Source organism: Centruroides sculpturatus, unplaced genomic scaffold (assembly GCF_000671375.1).
Source record: "Centruroides sculpturatus isolate CEXI.00-Female unplaced genomic scaffold, Cexi_2.0 scaffold689, whole genome shotgun sequence".
NCBI classification, from domain to species: domain Eukaryota; kingdom Metazoa; phylum Arthropoda; class Arachnida; order Scorpiones; family Buthidae; genus Centruroides; species Centruroides sculpturatus.
Window position 1 is genome coordinate 292,619 of NW_019384971.1, and position 21,644 is coordinate 314,262.

At 32.8% G+C, this 21,644-nt stretch overlaps 1 protein-coding gene across 1 annotated transcript; it reads left to right on the plus strand.

Moving 5' to 3' along the window:
• The first annotated feature begins 6,964 nt into the window (after positions 1–6,964).
• Positions 6,965–17,220, plus strand: LOC111632618. The gene is made up of 6 exons (XM_023377102.1): positions 6,965–7,102; positions 7,186–7,318; positions 7,601–7,830; positions 14,523–14,779; positions 14,891–15,006; positions 17,038–17,220. The coding sequence occupies exons 2-6, from the start codon at positions 7,198–7,200 to the stop codon at positions 17,160–17,162; spliced, it is 849 nt and encodes a 282-aa protein (XP_023232870.1). The 5' UTR covers positions 6,965–7,102; positions 7,186–7,197; the 3' UTR covers positions 17,163–17,220.
• The last annotated feature ends 4,424 nt before the right edge of the window (positions 17,221–21,644 follow it).

Genomic DNA, 21,644 nt, shown 5'->3' on the forward strand with positions numbered 1-21,644 from the left:
AGACAGAGAGGAGACAGCAGGATACATTACATTTTTTACATTTAGTGGAGCACTCCCTCTGACCTGTAGCATTAAATGCTACTGGCTTGAGGTACTCCTCTTTTAATTAACCTGCTTCGCATATGCTTTGCAGGTAGTTAAGATTACATAGTCACGGTCGTAGCCGCAATACATTAATACCCGACAATTCTATTTTTTACATTAATTATATTGTTGTTGAGTAGAGTATTTGATGTCATTAATTTAACAATGAACTATGACAGAAATTTTTATGTTCTGTTTTTATAGCAAGTTTTTATAAATTCATTGAAATAATAATATATGTTAACATTATTTATAAGGCTACTTTTCCTAATAGGCCAATCGTAACCTTCTTTGTTACAAACTAATTTTAAATCGTTTCTTACTTTTTCATATTGCACACAGTCAAATAAGATGTGTGTGGGTGTTTCACTTACCCCACAAATCTCGCAGTTTTCATCATCTCGATGATCAAATCTATAATGATATTTCGCAAAATCTCCATGACCTGTCACGAATCTTGTGAATTTGTGTCCAATTTGTAGATGTTTGTTATTTAACATGGTTAATATCTGGTATGTATTCAAAGAGTTTCCTTCCTTTTGTAGTTATTTCCCACCGTTGTTGCCACTGTAATATGTATCTATTTTTGATTTCAGTTTTTATATATTTTGTAGATATTTTTCTGTATGATTCCTTTGTTTTTAGATAACTAGCCTCTTTAGCCAGACTGCCCGCTCTTGCATTTCCTTGATCTCCAAAATGGGCTTTGACCCAGCTGAACACTAGCATATTATCACTTTTCACAATATTTCGTCTTATATTATCTATTAGTTCACTTTTATTGTTACCATCATTTAGAGTTTTTAATACAGCCTGGCTGTCTGTGCAAATAGTAATTTTTATATTTTTCTTCCTTTGACTTATCCAGTTAATTGCATAATCTATTGCTACCAATTCTGCTTGATAATTTGTGCATCTTTTATCTAACTTGATTTTTTTATGATACTGTTCCCTATTTCTATAGTAATAAACATACGACGCTCCCACTCCTTCTGAGGATCTTGATCCGTCCGTATAGATTCTGTATTTATTCCGATAGTTGTATTTCTTTATATGTATTTTCTCCCATTCATATCTTAATAATTTTTGGTGTTGTTTCATATTTTCTTCTAGCTCGTCCTCTTTTTTCAATAAATCATTATGAGTTTTGTTTTCTTTTAATATATTTCTTGTGTCACTATGCTGTCGAATTTCCAAATCCAGAGGCATTAGGCTCGCCAGTACACAGAGTGCATCGTGGGATGTAGTACAGTATGCTCCAATAATTCTTAATAGCATTTTTCTTTGTAGGCTATTTATTTTCTGTTTCATGTGTGTCAACTCTATCCTCTTCCCCAAATTTGGGCAGCATATGTAACAATTGGGATTACAGCACCTTTATAAATATGTGTTAAAGCCCTTCCACCTATACTCCATTCTTTACGTGCTACTTTCGCTATTTCTTGAAATAAGTTACCCACTTTTTTCTTAATTGTTTCTAGGTGTTCATTCCAGAAAAGTTTGTTGTCTATTGTTACTCCTAAATAGTTGACTTGGTTTACACATTTAATCGATTTATTTTGCATTTTAATTGTGGGTTGCCTTTTTGCCACTTTGCATGTTGTAAAGGCTATGGCGTTTGTCTTCTCTGGATTAAATTTAAGTTTGTTTGCATTTCCCCATTTCTCTATTTTATCCAGTATATTTTTGCATTTTATTTCTATTTGTTTTCTGCTTTTTGCCGAACAGATGACCATTATATCGTCAGCAAAAGCTGTTATTTTTGATTCTGATAATGTGTTGATTTTCAAGAGATCATTTAATATAATTGACCAAAAAATGGGTCCAGAACAGGATCCCTGTGGACACCCCATAGTCATGTCCCTTTCCATTTTTATGTCTGCGTATTCTATGTATGCCTTTCTGTTTGTTAGATAATCACATATAAGACGATACAAATTGTTTGGGCAATTTGCTTCCTCTAATTTAGCATGGATTAGTGACCACCATGCGTTATCAAAAGCACCTTCTATATCAAGACTGAGAGCAATTGTCCAGTTGTTATTTTTCCTCCCTTCTTCGATATTTTTAATTACTTTTGATATAGCATCTTCCGCTGAACGTCCTTCTTGAAACCCGTATTGATTTTCGTTAAACCATTTGTTTGAATTTAGCCAAGTTGTAAGACGATATACTATTAATTTATCCAAAACTTTTCCCAGAACAGGAAGGAGAGAGATTGGTCTATAACAGCAGGATAATAGAGAGGTTGAGGCCGAAGTTTTAAACGCGAAAACGTGTACGTCGGACGTTCGGCGCCGCATTCCTTAAAGCCTAAAAGTTTGGCAATGGTGTTTGGAATGTGGACAATGATTTCACTGACTACCCAAACACCATTGTCAAACTTCTAAGCTTACAGGAAAGCGGCGCTGAACATCCGACGTACACGTTTTCGCGTTTAAAACTTCGGCCTCAACCTCGCTAATGATACGAAAAAAAAATAAGTGACTGAGGTAAGATACCATCGAAAAAAAAGGTTACATCGTAACCTTCTAAAACTATAACGTATAATAGGATCTTTATTTAAACGGCTTTCCTCTTACTTCAGTCTGACTGTCTCTCCTCACTTGTTCTCCCTCGCTGTGCCTACTTGTTTAAATCCTTTGTGACGATTCAGCTATTCCCTTTGTAATCATTTCCATTTGTAACTTTTCGTATCACAAATAAATTTCTTTGCGATTCTAATCGAAGTACAATAGATAAGAAAAACTATATTTTACATTTTTTAACATATAATATCAATTATTCTAGTTTTAACATGGCGAATTACATAATTCGTAATTTTTTCACGTTTGTTTACAGGAACTCGGCAGAAATCATGAACGAACCTACATTCTGTTTCAATTGCTACATCTATCCTTTTACATATGTAACGAAAATGTTTGGCATAAAGATCATGCCATGGTGCTCAGAACTAGATACTGGCAGTAGCATGATTTTTCGAATTTATTACGCATTTCTTGTCTTAATATCGGTTCTGGGTTTGTTGTGGGGAATTTATGTTTCCGTTGTTGACGAAGAAACATGCGTCCAATATTGCGCAGGTTTCCTCTACAAAGTAAAAGATAGTAACGCAACAACGCTTTTCGGTAAAATGTTGTTGTTAGGGTTCATTTCCGCAATGACGTTTACTGTCATTCAAAATTATTTCAAAAAATATGTAAAAATTCAGACATTCGAATGTAATTATAAAGGCGAGATAGAAAAATTGCTAATGGTCAGAAATAGGGTTCAAAAAATCGTATTATTTCTATATGTTTGTGGATGCATAGTGCTATCCTTCGGTTTTGCTGTTGCCGGCTTGTTTCTTCCCATTCCGAAAAACAGATTAATTCTTTGCTCAGTATTTTATCAAATGGTGAACATCTGGGGCTTTTCAGTTGGCCTCCATGCCGGTGCAATCGCATTTCTCGCCTTGTATTTCATAACTTTAAAATTTGACAACATCCACAAGTCATTGATTGAGTGTAGACGTAATCCGCAAATCACGAAAATTGCTTTAACGATCGAAGAAAGAAAATTTGCCGAGTTATGCGAGATAACAGAGTATATTGATCACGAATTTGCTTACATTTTATCCATTGTTGCGTATTTTGTATTAAATCTTATAGCTTGTTCTTTGTATTTTGTCATGTTTGCCGGTCCAATTGATAAATTGATCGTTGGGGGTCGGGCATTAGCCATCACAATCTTATTCATCACTGTTATTCTAAACGTTGCTAATGTTCCTGCAAAGGTAAGCTGATGTTTTGAATGTTTTAATGAGTTAATTATGATTTTCTACTTTATAAGTAATTTTGTATTTATCATTGGAATGCATGAATATAGTGTATAATTCATGATACACACACACGCGCATATTAAAAATTAAAATAAATAGTGTCGTGCTCGTTGGTATTCATGTCGATAAATAATTAAATGCGAATTGAAAATATAATCACTTGTATTCGTACTTCTCACATGATATTCAAAAATTCGAAAGACCGTAATTGCTATAGACATAATAAAATTTAATGTTTTAATTGTGATCATAAATTAATTATAACAGTAATTTTATGTAATAGTGTTTATTTAATTAGTAAACTTTGTGTAGCATTTGAAATAGTAATATCACAAAACATGGAGTTAATTATCTAAGCTAACATTTACACTTCTCAGAGCAATGTATAATAAAAACAGTATCAATAACACAACACAATGCGTCAAAGAAATGATGGTTGCTGCATAGATAATTCTCTGTTAAAAAAATAATTTTATGTTGTTGTTTTTTTTGTATTTTTGAGGTAATATGTTGCAGTAACAATACATCTACTAACAACTAATAGTTTCCTAAATGAGACAAATGGCTGAAAGTGCAAATAGTTGTAAATTAAATAAAACTGAATAAAAATAATAGAATGATTTGAAAGACAACGAACAAAAACAAAAATTTTTCAAATTTTTTCATAAGCATTATATAGAAGGGATTGAATTAATAGTTTAGTTGTATTTTAATCTGAATAAAAATAACAGAATGATTTGAAAGACAACGAACAAAAACAAAAATTTTTCAAATTTTTTCACAAGCATTATATAGAAGGGAATGAATTAATAGTTTCATTGTATTTCAATCTTTTCCATGCGGAAACATATGTATGACTCATAATATCACATTACCTACATCAGCCTTCGATTTTTCTGAAACGTTAATATTGGCTATTTTTTATCCGTATGTACTGCAATATTAATTTTCTTGTATTTTTCACCAGAAAAGTACTAATTAATACCTTCATTTAACAATAGGTAACATGTTAGGTAAATAATTAACAGTATGAATTATAGGTAGTGAGAAGCAGCACGATCTTCTATTGATGCTGTTAGTTGCCAATCCTAGTAAATCACATATTCTGCCCGAAAAATGATCAAAGAGACATACTCGTTCTGAATGATCTCTTGGAAAGTATTATTGCTGTTATAATTGATTAAACGATAAGTTTTGATACAATTCCAAACTGCTGATTTAAATAAATCACTATCAGATACCTGTTAACTTACAAATATTTATAATTTGATATGCATAATTAAATATATACATGTTTCATTGTATACTTATAAATAAAGTTTTCTCTAAATTTATAAATTTTTNGACTTAACACAACCAGTTATCCAGTATAATAAGTCCTAATAATAGATAAGTCCTAGTTGACGTTTTAAGTTTAAATTAATAAATTAAGGACACAAAATAGTAATTACAACTTTTTCAGCTTGCTAAGACATTTATTTCTGGTTACGAGACTGGTAAAAAATATGAATAAATGAATTTACTGTGGATATGTTTTATAAAAATGATTGGTTTAATGTAAGAGATGATATTCTAATATGACATAAACAAGGTATTTCTTGTTGATGACACATTAGAAAACACACATGTCTACGTGCCACATATCTAAAAGTTGGTAACAAAGTGTGACATGCGGATGATAGGTAGTTTAAGACTTAGTAGTAAGGAGATCTGCGCAACTTTCCTGGCTGTTATGACTTTTTATTAAAAATACTATTATGTCAAATCTTCTGAACAGCTATATGTAATTTGCTATGAATTTTAAGGATTTATCACACCACAGTTTTCCATTGGGAGGCTTATTGAGATTTTATTAAACCAATATACTGTATACATTTCGGACCTGTGCCTTGGTTATAAAATCTCATAAAAACATTGGTTTAATAGTGAGCTTTCCAATTGAAAACTGTGGTGTGATAAGTCCTTAAAATTTATAACAAATTACATATAGCTGTTCAGAAGATTTATTACAATATTAAACAAAAAAGTAAATAATTATAAACTTTTATATTATTAAGTAAAAGATAAAATTGTGTGTGGCGGTATCTGTTATCACATTTTGTTATAAAAACGTTTTATATTTTTAATTACTATAAAATGGCAAGAAGCTTAATTTTGAGGGTAGGGGCAAGTTTTATAGAAGAGTGTGTATGTTAATAACGAATAAAATCTTTATTAAGTCCTATCCCTCTTGAGATACATGACTCCCTCTATCTCCCCACTCTCTCGACCTTTCATTATCAAAATTTAATATTAGTATCAATGCCCTTCATACACAAGCCACCATGCCAAATTTCGCTTACCATTATATTATTACCATTAATTTTACCATTATAAATAAAATTTCACACGTTAACTTAAATGTAATTTAAAAATTTGGCGAAAGTTATCCATCTGATGGAAGAATGATAGAATATAGGTCTGCACAGGAAGAAAACGAATAGGTCTGCACAAAAATATGTCAAGATATCTTGATTGATGCACCAGGAGTTACTGACTGACACGGGGAAGAAAGATAAACATATGTTACAATATTTTCTTTTTTATAAATATAAATACAGGGTGTCCCAAAATTTTCCATATATACAAAGGTGAAATGTAACTTTATTCACAAAACATTAAAATGTCAGCATTAAAATTTGTGTCAGTAGATTGACAGAGTAAGGTAACTGAACACATAGGTGATCTGCCAATGGGGTAACTTCTGGCAGGACTTTCTATATAGAAACTAGATTCTGTTTAGGAGTTAGACACATGAAGAAAATCCAGAACATTGCATGGTGGCCATCCCATTGGTCAGGCACGTACCAATGACCAGTGTTCAATTCTTTCATTTATTCGGCCACTGGTGAGCATGATTTGTGTCACTTTGTGGAGACTTTTGGGACACCCTGTATTACTTTTCATTTACTTTAAATGACGTGATATTTTATGTGTAATGTAATTCTGTGCAATTTTGCAGAAAAATAATACCAGTAAATTTTACATTTCACTAAATAACAGATGGCAGATATTAGTTTCTCAAGTGCAGCGATTTCGTACCAAGGTTTTCAGTATTCGGACGTTTCTCCTATTTATAAGTTTGACACGATAATTTTTGTAATACATCCAACATATAAACTATCATGGTACTCAATACTCACTCCATTTTCTATACAGGTACGTAATAATTATTTTACTATGATTATGCGTATTTTATGTTTCTAATAATTTTAATTATCTGTAATACAAATGTAATAAAGATCTGGTTGGCAATGTTGATTACCACCATTGTGTTTGGATTCATCTTGACTAAATTATTGAAAGATAATCATGGAAATTCGTGGACTCTGAAGAAATCTTATTGGTTTCTTTTCACTACATTAACTGCTCAAGGTAAATTTGCATTATTTTCATCAGTGATTCTTAACTGCTGTGCTGCAGGTCCATGTTGTGCCACAAACTTGCCGTATGAGTAACAAAATTTACCTCAGTTTGATGCCACTTTTTTCTATTATTTATGTACTTTTTTTGTACAGAAATTTACAGTTTCGTTTATAGATATGATGGTAATATGATGCATTGCAGTGTCACCAAAACTCGCATACACAGGTTGAAAATCACTGATGTGGAAATTTGATTTAGTTTGATGAAATTTTTAAACTTTTATCATTACAGGTGTTAATATGAAGTATGTAAATCGATCAGCATCTAGATTAGCATTTGGAATTTGGTTATTGTGCACTGTTATTTTATTATGGGGATATGGTGGAATTTTGAAATCTTTTATGACTTCAAAAGCTAGAGAATCGGTTCCAACCACTTTCCGAGAATTGTTATCAGCCGTTGAAAACGAGGAATATTCTTGTATTTCAATACTGGATATTTCCGCTATTGATAATTTAATGGTTAGTACAAAATTCATATTAATACATGACTAATTTTACAATTTTACACAATATTTATACTGTAATTGTTGATTCAGAACTTACGAATTCTCTTTATAATTTTAAACCACGATAAATAAGTGTTAATTTAAATGTAAAACGTCAATACACACCAGTAATCCAGTAACACAACCAGTAACACAACAGTAAACGTAACACAACCAGTTATCCAGTATAATAAGTCCTAATAATAGATAAGTCTTAGTTGACGTTTTAAGTTTAAATTAATAAATTAAGGACACAAAAGCATTTAAATTGGAATAAATAAGTGTTAATTTGACATAAACATTGTGTACCGTAATGTACAGTACATTTCATTACATATACGGATTAAAACATTCTCCATGTAGAAAATAAATAATTAATAGAATAAAGCAATGTAAGACATGGGCAATCTTCCAAGTGAAAATGCTTTTCAGGTCTTTTTCAGGAGTGAACTGACAGCTATTTAGGTATTAGAGACATGAAGAAAACCAGAAAAACTCCAGATGGCCTGACCAACTGTAAGGCACGAATCCAGTTTCAGAAGTTTTATGCACTTGTAAACAAAATAAGACAACAAACGAAGGAATTTTTTTTTACATTTAGTGGAGCACTCCCTCTGACCTGTAGCATTAAATGCTACTGGCTTGAGGTACTCCTCTTTTAATTAACCTGCTTCGCATATGCTTTGCAGGTAGTTAAGATTACATAGTCACGGTCGTAGCCGCAATACATTAATACCCGACAATTCTATTTTTTACATTAATTATATTTTTGTTGAGTAGAGTATTTGATGTCATTAATTTAATAATGAACTATGACAGAAATTTTTATGTTCTGTTTTTATAACAAGTTTTTATAAATTCATTGAAATAATAATATATGTTAACATTATTTATAAGGCTACTTTTCCTAATAGGCCAATCGTAACCTTCTTTGTTACAAACTAATTTTAACTCGTTTCTTACTTTTTCATATTGCATACAGTCAAATAAGATGTGTGTGGGTGTTTCACTTACCCCACAAATCTCGCAGTTTTCATCATCTCGATGATTAAATCTATAATGATATTTCGCAAAATCTCCATGACCTGTCACGAATCTTGTGAATTTGTGTCCAATTTGTAGATGTTTGTTATTTAACCTCTGGTTAATATCTGGTATGTATTCAAAGAGTTCCCTTCCTTTTGTAGTTATTTCCCACCGTTGTTGCCACTGTAATATGTATCTATTTTTGATTTCAGTTTTTATATATTTTGTAGATATTTTTCTGTATGATTCCTTTGTTTTTAGATAACTAGCCTCTTTAGCCAGACTGTCCGCTCTTTCATTTCCTTGGTCTCCAAAATGGGTCAAAGCCCATTTTGGAGACCAAGACATTAACCGGTATCGGCACCCTCGGGATTTGGCAAGCATGCGCCGCACACCTACCAAGACAGTCTCTGATTCCATCCACGAGCCACTGGTAAGGAGCAATTTCAACTAGGTGGATTGTTTTAATATTTAAAAAGTAAAGAATATTTTATGTTATTTTTATGTACGTTTCTCCACAAAACTATATAATTTTCTTTAAAAGTATATTCATACAATTGAATATTTTGTACCAGGTATGTATAATTGTATATCATCACACATTTTATTTTAACAAGTAAGTTTATATAATTTTATTTTTAATTTTAGCCCTTATATTATGGCTAGCAATTTACAATGTAATTGTGATATCGAAAATTTATTTCAAAAAGTTTTGGCTCGAGACCGTATAATGAAAAAGAAAAAATTTGTTCGACATTTTCATGATAAAATTTATGAAGATATAAAATGGCTTTGTGGATGCATAAAAATGCAAAATTTGTTTTGTTGGCCTTGCCTACTATTTTCAAATAAAATTAGTGTGAAGAATGAGATTGGCTTTGACGATTTAAATAATTTGAGTAAAGCTGGCAAAAGACACGAAAATCCTAAATCTCGCATCGATTCTTTCGTAATATTGAAGCAATTTGGAAATCAAAATAGAATAGAATTTAACATTAGTACACAATATATAATATGTATTGGAAATTATAACAAGATAGTTACGGCTAATAGATATATTTTAATTAGTAGATGTTATCGAAGCGAGTATTGGCATTTAGAGGGCGTATAGAATCTATTAAATCTAATATAAGAGAGTTAATTATATTGAACATGCTTATTTATTAAGTGCGTTAGATAATCTATTAATTAAAAATACATTTAGAGAAGTCTACGGTTTTTACTGGCTTATCGAACAAACGAATACGAATGGACCCTAGACCATTGCTGACTGATTGTCCCTGGAAGTCGGCTTCTTATAGAAACACAGCTTCCCTATCATCAAATGTCACGGCACGCCACTGCCTGATAGTTGTATTTCTTTATATGTATTTTCTCCCATTCATATCTTAATAATTTTTGGTGTTGTTTCATATCTGCTTCTAGCTTGTCCTCTTTTTTTCAATAAATCATTATGAGTTTTGTTTTCTTTTAATATATTTCTTGTGTCACTATGCTGTCGAATTTCCAAATCCAGAGGCATTAGGCCCGCCAGTACACAGAGTGCATCGTGGGATGTAGTACAGTATGCTCCAGTAATTCTTAATAGCATTTTTCTTTGTAGGCTATTTATTTTCTGTTTCATGTGTGTAAACTCCGTCCTCTTCCCCCAAATTTGGGCAGCATATGTAACAATTGGGATTACAGCACCTTTATAAATATGTGTTAAAGCCCTTCCACCTAAGGAATATATTACCGCTTCTGTTTTTAATAATATTTCCATTTCTAAAAATAGAAGTATGTGTAAAATTTATAGTAATGCTAGCAGATGAGCCGGCGTTGCTTGGACAAAAAGTAATGATAGCAAAGATTAAGATTATTAGTTTATAGCTGATCTAACCCGTTTTCACCGAGTACAAGAATTAGGTCCTCCTTCTTTTGAAACTGATTAGAGAATTTTTAGATATCTGCTTACCACACCGGGATAGCGATAGATAAGACTCACTGCAACCATTAACCGGTGTGTAGTACCACTAAGTGATAAATAATAAACGTTTTCGTAACTTTTTCTGGGTTCTTATTCAGGTTTAATGAATTCGAAAAATAAGCTGGATCTTCCAGAATCATTCATAAATATAAATTCGAACATAAAATCGAACATTAAGACGAAGAGTTGGAATAAAGCGAAGTTATGCGCACGCGCTCCCTGTGTCAACTTTATATACGAGGAACACTAAATATCGTCGAGGATTTCTAGACGGGTCTAAAAATATGTTCGATTTCCCGCATAAATGCAAAAAAGGCATATAAAATAGTACAGTAGAGCCGAGTTCTTCAGGGTAACCCTTAACCCTCTCTCTCTCCCTTTCCCGCAGTGGGAATTTTGAAAAAATCCCTTCTTACACAGTTAGTGTACGTTCTCATGACGTATCCTAACTGCGTGCCAAATTTCAACTTTCAACTCCTAACCGTTTGGGCTCTTCGCTTATTATTATCATTATAAACCCATCTCGATTATATTATAAGATTTATGCTGCAAGATAAGTTGTGTGATTACTGATGATCTCATTATAGATTTATGTATATGTAAATGTTGCTTGGATAGATTTATAAGGTAAGACAGACATGAGTAATCAGCGGAAGAAAATGTTTTCTGGAAGGTCAATATATGAGAAAATGGCTTCTATATAATTCTTAGACATAAGAAAAACACCCAGAAAACTCGATACGGTCAAAATGTTAGTGAAGCGCAAACCCATTGTTTTCAGTTTATAAGCTATTTATAAAGTACTTAAACCTTGCGAGACACAGAAACATAGGCATACAGTACTTACTTTAAGTGCTTTACTTCGGATCCTTCTTCGCCCGAGCGATCTCCGCACTTACACATGCATCATGGGCATCATGGGCATCATGGACATCTATTCATGGTATCTTTTTGAGAAATAAAAAAAAATAAATATTTTCGCGCGTCCTTGTTCATGTGCTGTTGCCAGATCTCTCTGCAACACCCATAACCAATTACCAATTGTTCACCAATTTTAAGATAAGTAAATGGTTGCAGTTGTGATCTGGTTGTACGTCTGGTCCATCAGTCAGTTTTAAATCATTATCCCAGTATCTTATTAAAATACTAGCAGAGATTCACTGTGTTGAGAATTTTCACTGTACCGTAGTTTAAAAATCTTCAATCACCAGGAATATCTGTGCTGCATTTGTACATTACAAGGCCAGCAGAGTAAAACAATTATATCATCAAGCTATGAAAAGCGGAAGTTCTTTTGCGAATTTTCTGCCATATAGGCCATTGTAACCTGGTTTGTAGAGGGTGTTGGGAACAATAGATAATGAGGGCAAACATCCAAACAACCAGGAATGATCAGGATATGACAGACTCGTCTGATCATGTAATTAGCACAAATAACTACAATGACGTTTTTCACCACCATTCAGTGCAGAAGTAATTATTGCTACAGAACATTGTTTCTTCTCGTTCCACTAACAGGTCACATCAGAGACAAATTTACATGCACGGGAACTCATACGCGTTATGTCATGAGCACCATAACACTGTCAGCACTCGGCAATATGGCAATGTAGTAGTCTGGCATGGATCGTCAACGACTGATTGTTTATCACATGGTAAGTTGGTGCCCCCTTAGATGTACAGCACAGAAATACGTTTGGGAAATTCTGTGGTATTATGAGCAACATTTCGTGGTAGAGCTCTAATCAGCCATTTTGCAGCAAGATATTGCTAAATTAAATTCATCGTCACGTTGCCACATTCATTTGGTCTATATAGTTTTATGCAGTATTTGATGTCAATCGAGCATTTGGAAAATCAGACGAGATGATAAATTCAGCTATTTATGTGAGAACCGAGGGGGCAGACTTTGTAACCCTATTACGGGCTTCTCTGTCAGAGGATGGTTTATATGGTAAACGACTTGGAAGGTTAGCGAGATCGTTACAAGGTGTCGGCCGTACTCAAGGATGACACGTAATTAAACATAGGATTAACATATTTAATAAACTATAAAATTATACACAGCGACTACAAAAACGTATAGATACAAAAGATGGAAATAATAAAATTTCTAAGTCGCGAGTATGATTAATAATCTATTCTTGTCGGTAGGCCGTCTAAGTTCTGGACCTTTATCTGTCCCAATACTCTATAAGTTAAACTAACCTTAATCTAGCTTATAACTAAGATAGAGACCTGAGAGAGAGAGAGTTTTCAAATGGTCTAAAATACTACCTCTTAGTTCTAGATCTCGTGATATGGGCCGTTGGGTAAAACGTACCTGTATCGGCAGAGTTGACCATTGGCAATTATGGCGAGGTGGCGACGACGAACAGAATGGCGGTATGGGTCTGTTGAAGTCCGCGCATAGGACTGTGTCCAAGCTCTTTTTATACCCGTTTTCGGGAGAGCAGACTAGAGCTGTGGATAATGCAACCCGTTCTAAGTTCGATTTGTGTACGGGTTTTGTTTATGTTAATTGTCAGAAATCGAAACATTTTTTTAGATTTATTACCTCTTTCCATCCGTTATGATTACTCATTCTACCTCTTAAATTCGATGACAGCTGTCAAACCAACTGAATTAATTAATTGTTGAAGGTGACTAAGGTCAGAGTGTGTCTTACAACCTTAGCAATAACTGTTCCTTATATGGTCATCTTGATCGGCTTTATCGTTACAGAATCGAACGAAATAGGAAGTGTGTGGGTTTTGTCATCCTTTCCTCATTTGACCTTTTGTTCTCCAATTTCTACTACTTCGAAAAAAAATTGTTAATTAACTCTGATTTAATTATTCCTATTTTTAATTATTTTCTTTGTTTTTCCACTCCCCCTTTGGATTCTCACACTTAAGTTTGGAAGATTGATATAGCAACTGCGATGTCAGGAGACAAATGTGATTTTAGGATCGATAAAATTCATCCACGAGGAACGGTATTGTAGCATATATATAGATAAAAAAATTTAAAAAATACTAAAGGTTTCCTTAAATTCTATAGTTGTCTGACAAGAAATTTTGATTTGCATGATATTGTGACCACTTACAGCCGTTATAATTACGATATCAGTGATAAAGTTTCACTCGATTCCAACGCTTCTTTGGGGCGGAATTTCTTGGTCAACCAAGTAATATTTTTAATTAATTCTTACAACTTCAATTAATTCATATAGTCAATCATTGGTCATTATTAATAACGACCAACGATTCATTACATTGTATTCATTATAAGGTATTTAAAGTTTTTCATATATTAACCACAGTTTATTAAAATATTTATTGTATTACAGTTATGAATAATAATTGCTCGTGAACAACAATTAACTAAATTAATTGTTGTAATAATGCCAATTCATATTGGCAAATTGCCCATGTATTACGTCGCTTCTTGGGAAAACTTTTTAACGGAAACTGGCCTCTGTTTATGTCTTAGACACTCTATTAAAACCCGAAAACTCCCTGTAATAAGCACATTTGTGAGGGACGAATCCAAAATCAACTACCAGTGTCCACTCGGCCACTGTGGGTCAGTGCCTAGAATATATAATTTTCATAGGATGTTCTTTATATTTTAAAATATTCAACATTATTCAACATTTTACAATTGATATAATTTAAAACAATTTTTTGCAGTTTTCTGACTTAGAATATATTAAACGTTTGTACTCTGGTAAGTACAAAGCGTACTGGGAAACGAATATAAATACTCTTACACCATTGTTTGGAAATTACAAGGAGAAGTTAGCAGTGGTTACTTATTCATTTAATGAAAAATACTTTAAGAAGTACTTTCCTTCTAAGTATCTGATTTCCAAAGAAAGTGTACACCCAAATTACTACGCTTTTTTCATGAGAAGAGGTTTCACACATAAAAGAAAACTGAACAGAGTGTATGTAAATGTTTCAAAATTAATTTCTCAATATTTGGTTTTATTTTATGAAATACTGTATATGAATCCATAATATTAAGATTTTACTATATAGTAATTAAATATTTACAGATTACGGGCATTATACGAAAATGGTATTATTGGCAAAGTGCTTGGAAGAGAATTGGTAGAAGAAGGTCTTGCTCCTGTTGAAAACGTACAACCGTTGTCTTTGGAGGACTTTTTTGGTGCATTTGTTTTGCTTGTTATCGGATATGTTTTATCATTTTCTTGTTTTATTATTGAATATTTTTTTAAATTATTTTCGAAATTGGTGAATTGTTTCAAGTTTCTTGATTAAATCAATATTATGACCATACAAATAAATTTGGGTCTATGCAGAATTATCCTTTTTAATTGTCCAACAAGACAATTAAAAAGGATAATTTTTTACCTAAGTGATATTGTGAAAAATTTTAATACTGTGTTCTTGGCGTCGGATCCTCTAAGAAAAGGTCGGCGTCAATTGTATTGTGTGTATTTTTTAATGTCATTTGTCGGTTTTAAGTTGTTACCATCTGTTTCTTGTTGGACAATTAAAAAGGATAATTCTGCATAGACCCTAATTTATTTGTATGGTCATAATATTGATTTAATCAACAAAATTAATCCTTGGAACTTCGTTACTACTGTTTTAAGTTTCGTTATTACTAAATTCTGATTTGAGTTTTATTTACTATAACATTCGTTCTAAATTGTTTTCTATTTCCGTTTGTACAGGAATATACAGAGTGATTCAAAAGTCACAGAAATTTTAAAAAATTAATAACGCGCAAACTATTTACAGTAATATAGTGCGGTTTTCACAGAAACGTTTAAAAAAATGGGATTTTTTGTAATAAACATTTTATTTATTTATTTACATATTTAGTACCAAAATAATTACATTTCTTGCCATAGATGACGCTTGATAAAATTATGTAATTTGTGAAGTTGTTACCTTACACTAAGAACACTTTTATTGTTTTATTCTTACTTTAATAAATTTACAAATGATTTCAGTTTTTTTACAGCGCCATCTACGGCAAGAAATGTAACTATTTTGGTACTAAAATTTTTATTATACCTAAAAAATCCCATTTCTTTCTAAGCATTTTTGTGAAAACTACATCTCTTATTGTAAATAGTTTGTGAGTTTTTTTTTTTAATTTCTGTGACTTTTGAATCACCCTGTATAACTAGATATTTACTCTATAGTACCACAATGATGGCATTGGGTAAATATCCAGTTAAATATAATCTTCTGAGCTTTTTTAGTGCCACCATTGTTATTCAGTGTGAATGCTTATTGGTTCTCTTATAAACCAACATTTGATTTTTGATTATTTATGAATACGAGCGTTTATGACATAGACTAACTTTAATTGGATGTTTGAAAGATTATCAACCATTACCGCTGAAGTTTTACCTCTGAACTTACAGATCAGTGATTGTAATTTGCATTTCTCAAACAGTTTTGTTAGGACTATTGTACTACTTTGTAATTATTCTTACATAAATAATGGGCCAAGCAGTTCCATTCCTTGAACAATGGGAGTTCATTCGTGCGTTCGCGCCTCGCCAAGATGGGCTGGCCATGTGGAGTTTTCTGGGTTTTCTCCACGTATACAATGCCTGAATACCTTTAAAAAGACCTCCCAGAAGGCATCGCCCAACCAAGTATTGCGTTGCCGTAGCTTAATGAACATAAATAATGCAACCAAATTTAATGAATTATATTTCAAAACAGTTTTTATAGCACTCGCCAATGCAATATTACTTTTCATCTTGACAGTAGAATGGCCAAAGTAGTGAAAACATTAATATCGTGCTGTATAACGCGCAGTACAATTTTGAATTTACTGACCGTCATCCCTCAATACCCTAACTATACTTCAGACTGATGTTGAGCATGAAGTGTGCTGATGGCGAAAAGTTTATAAAAATTTTAAATTAAAATAAAGCTATATTGATCTTAAATTTTTAAACATATTTTTCACTGCTTTCTAGCGAATGGATTACGAATTTCGTTGTCGAAAGTTCAAAACGCTTCAACACTATGGCTATAACATTATTTAACGGATCTTTAATATTCTGCGAGCATTGAAATTGCTTCTTAATTAATCATGTTACAATTATGACTATATCAGCTAGACTTACATTGATGCTGATATTTTATAAAGGCTATGTCCTGATATGTCCAAGTTAACTCAACTATAATAATTTTTGAATCATTCTAGGTCCTATTCCAGGTCACTCAGAGATGAAGCTAGACCTTGGCCACTTTAATCATCTAGTCTATGCATCAGCTCTAAAACTAATATTTCATTCTCGTCTCAATACAATAATATACTTATGTAACTAAAATTTAAAATGTAATTCAAAAGATAATGCAATTATTACTGAAATTATTGTAATTAATAGGCACTGGAATTACATTTTTATGTCAATTTAATCATTCTTATTACATATTGATCTATTTAATTATGTACATTTAATATGAATCACAATAAAATACATTAATTAATCACAAATTACTTTGATATTTTTTTTTCATTATATTTAACAAGATAATAAAACATCAGTGGCCGAATGGATAAAATCACAAAAATGGGTTCGTCGTGGGTTCGCACCTTGCCAACAGGTTGACTACGTGGAGTTTTCCGGGTTTTCTTTACGTTAGTAATACCAAAATACAGTAGGGAGAAAATTTTCTTGTCAGATTGGACAATAAATTTATTTCTTTCGGATATCGTTATACATGATATTTGACATTCGTATCAATATAGTATCGCAGATAAGCAAAAAAGTAGCAATGGATGCCTCTCTCTCAGAGCAACAAACAAAACGGACATCCTGGGTTTCCCCAAACTTTGTACAAATATTCCTTGTTTTTTTTCAAGAAGAAGTGTAAAAGTAATTGGAAATTTCCAATGTATCACTTTCTTTGAATACCTTAAAGAAATCATTCTGCCACCTGCCAAACAGTATTTGAAAATAATATGCCTACATGATGTTAACAGTCACATTGATCGCCGAAATCCATTATTTTACTGGAAAATTATTAACACTGACTCGCAATAGCCTACACTGCCACTTTCCTTTCCTTGTGATAAACTTATTCTCTGCTTTTACTTTGCCGGCTGTTTTATATAACAGAGGGAAAGTATGGCGATCGGTTAAAAAATGACCTCCCCAAGACTTTTACATTTTCGGACTTAGGACACCTTGAAACCTCGAGAAATAGAAATGCAAAAAAAAATTCGGGGGATTTTTCTGTATAAAATATTTTCTAAAAATATATTCAAATACAGGTAAATTAACCATTTTATATACATAAAAATTTTGTAAAGTTAACATATTTACAACTATTTAAAACATAAATAACATGAACACGGAAAAAGACACAATTTTTCTTAGGGGAAACAAAAGTTATAACGTATAAAATAACGAACTGGTTAGTTTACTCAACTCATATTTCTTAAACACTGTGTGCAAAATATGTACATAGTTAGATATACTGTGTAAACATAGCGTAATTAAAAGCACACATTTATAGGTACAGTGCCTATAGCTACAGTGCCTGAGCCTTAAAACACACCTCCGTCTAACATCCAGGAACTGAAACAGAGCATTGAAACTACAATTCATGACATTCCACAGAACCTCACCCGTGGAAAATGTTACGTGTCATCTTTTCCAATCAGAATAAAACAGTGTTTTGAAAATTAGGTTGGCCACCTCATACATGTTAATCGCAAGACATAACTGAGTCACTATCTTAAACTCCGATCCATTGGGCATCCTTATATGACGATAATTTCATTGAAATAGTAAGGATTGAATTACCGATAAATTGGATGAAAAATAGGTTGATATGAAATAATTTCCAAAAAGCAAAATAAAGCATATCTTCCCTTATCCAAGTCTCAAATATCCGGCAAACACTCCATTGTGTGAAATAAGCCGGGGGTTATAGGGGGTGCCCTATTAACCACTTACTCGGCACAGGTTGTTAAAATCCGACCTCGGAGTCGTCGGATGGCTAAACTTGATAGGAGGGCAAGTTAATGAGTGGGGAGTGCATTGGGTAAGCCAATAGGTGTCCATTTTCCGATTAAGACAGGTTGACAGGTTAACATAACAAATCAAACATTTATTATATAACTAATTAGTAAATACAAGATGTTACAATAGGTTGAATACATCTATGGCTAAATGCGGACAAGATAAGTGCGCTTAGGCACTTATCTTATACAATCTAACCTTTCTCCAAAGGTTGAATCTAACCGTTAGGCCTATGTTCGTAGAGAGAGAGAGTTCGCTGTTCTAAAATAATTACCTCTAGGTGATAATGGTGAGCTATATGCGGCGATTGAGTTCTATGCGGAAGTTCCTGGTGTCTTTTTATTTGTCGAAGTCGGTGAAGCATAGAATGGCACATCTACCAAATATAACTTCCAAATGATCGCCCTGAGTTTCCGGTATTTCGCTCTTTTATACAAATGCAATTGCCGTGAGAAAGGCGTCACGTGATCGTTCCTTGTTGTTGATGACTTTCAGTCTTTGACAACTAACTGTCAACTTTTCCATCGATGTGTTGATACAACTGGTGACCTCCAGTCTAATTCTCCGTTTTTTCTATCGGTGATTGTTTATATTTCGTAAAAAGCGATTTACATTGATTTTAAAAATTTTCCTTAAAAATCCGTGGGCTCACATCTTGTAATCGCCTGTGTTTTCATTAAAATGTTAATTACGTCACACATCCTATTTTCCTGTTTTTTTTTTAACTCTTTCAGCCTTCTAGGCATTAAAGTCTTTTACGCTCTTTATGAATTCAATAGAATAGCAGAATGGTTAAGAATGGGACTAGCGTATCTAGACTAACCACCCTAAAAAATTCCTGGGGTTTTTGAACCCATCCCTTTCGACCATTTGAATTTAGAATATTATTAGATGATGGAGTCGCTGCTTCTCATTCTATCAATACCATTTCGTAACTTTTTAAAATTTAATTGCATATATTAATTATATAGTTTAACCTTTTATATTTTAATCTTTTGTTTATTTCGTCGTGGGTTCGCACCTTGCCAACAGGTTGACTACGTGGAGTTTTCCGGGTTTTCTTTACGTTAGTAACACCAAAATACAGTAGGGAGAAAATTTTCTTGTCAGATTGGACAATAAATTTATTTCTTTCGGATATCGTTATACATGATATTTGACATTCGTATCAATATAGTATCGCAGATAAGCAAAAAAGTAGCAATGGATGCCTCTCTCTCACAGCAACAAACAAAACGGACATCCTGGGTTTCCCCAAACTTTGTACAAATATTCCTTGTTTTTTTTCAAGAAGAAGTGTAAAAGTAATTGGAAATTTCCAATGTATCACTTTCTTTGAATACCTTAAAGAAATCATTCTGCCACCTGCCAAACAGTATTTGAAAATAATATGCCTACATGATGTTAACAGTCACATTGATCGCCGAAATCCATTATTTTACTGGAAAATTATTAACACTGACTCGCAATAGCCTACACTGCCACTTTCCTTTCCTTGTGATAAACTTATTCTCTGCTTTTACTTTGCCGGCTGTTTTATATAACAGAGGGAAAGTATGGCGATCGGTTAAAAAATGACCTCCCCAAGACTTTTACATTTTCGGACTTAGGACACCTTGAAACCTCGAGAAATAGAAATGCAAAAAAAAATTCGGGGGATTTTTCTGTATAAAATATTTTCTAAAAATATATTCAAATACAGGTAAATTAACCATTTTATATACATAAAAATTTTGTAAAGTTAACATATTTACAACTATTTAAAACATAAATAACATGAACACGGAAAAAGACACAATTTTTCTTAGGGGAAACAAAAGTTATAACGTATAAAATAACGAACTGGTTAGTTTACTCAACTCATATTTCTTAAACACTGTGTGCAAAATATGTACATAGTTAGATATACTGTGTAAACATAGCGTAATTAAAAGCACACATTTATAGGTACAGTGCCTATAGCTACAGTGCCTGAGCCTTAAAACACACCTCCGTCTAACATCCAGGAACTGAAACAGAGCATTGAAACTACAATTCATGACATTCCACAGAACCTCACCCGTGGAAAATGTTACGTGTCATCTTTTCCAATCAGAATAAAACAGTGTTTTGAAAATTAGGTTGGCCACCTCATACATGTTAATCGCAAGACATAACTGAGTCACTATCTTAAACTCCGATCCATTGGGCATCCTTATATGACGATAATTTCATTGAAATAGTAAGGATTGAATTACCGATAAATTGGATGAAAAATAGGTTGAGATGAAATAATTTCCAAAAAGCAAAATAAAGCATATCTTCCCTTATCCAAGTCTCAAATATCCGGCAAACACTCCATTGTGTGAAATAAGCCGGGGGTTATAGGGGGTGCCCTATTAACCACTTACTCGGCACAGGTTGTTAAAATCCGACCTCGGAGTCGTCGGATGGCTAAACTTGATAGGAGGGCAAGTTAATGAGTGGGGAGTGCATTGGGTAAGCCAATAGGTGTCCATTTTCCGATTAAGACAGGTTGACAGGTTAACATAACAAATCAAACATTTATTATATAACTAATTAGTAAATACAAGATGTTACAATAGGTTGAATACATCTATGGCTAAATGCGGACAAGATAAGTGCGCTTAGGCACTTATCTTATACAATCTAACCTTTCTCCAAAGGTTGAATCTAACCGTTAGGCCTATGTTCGTAGAGAGAGAGAGTTCGCTGTTCTAAAATAATTACCTCTAGGTGATAATGGTGAGCTATATGCGGCGATTGAGTTCTATGCGGA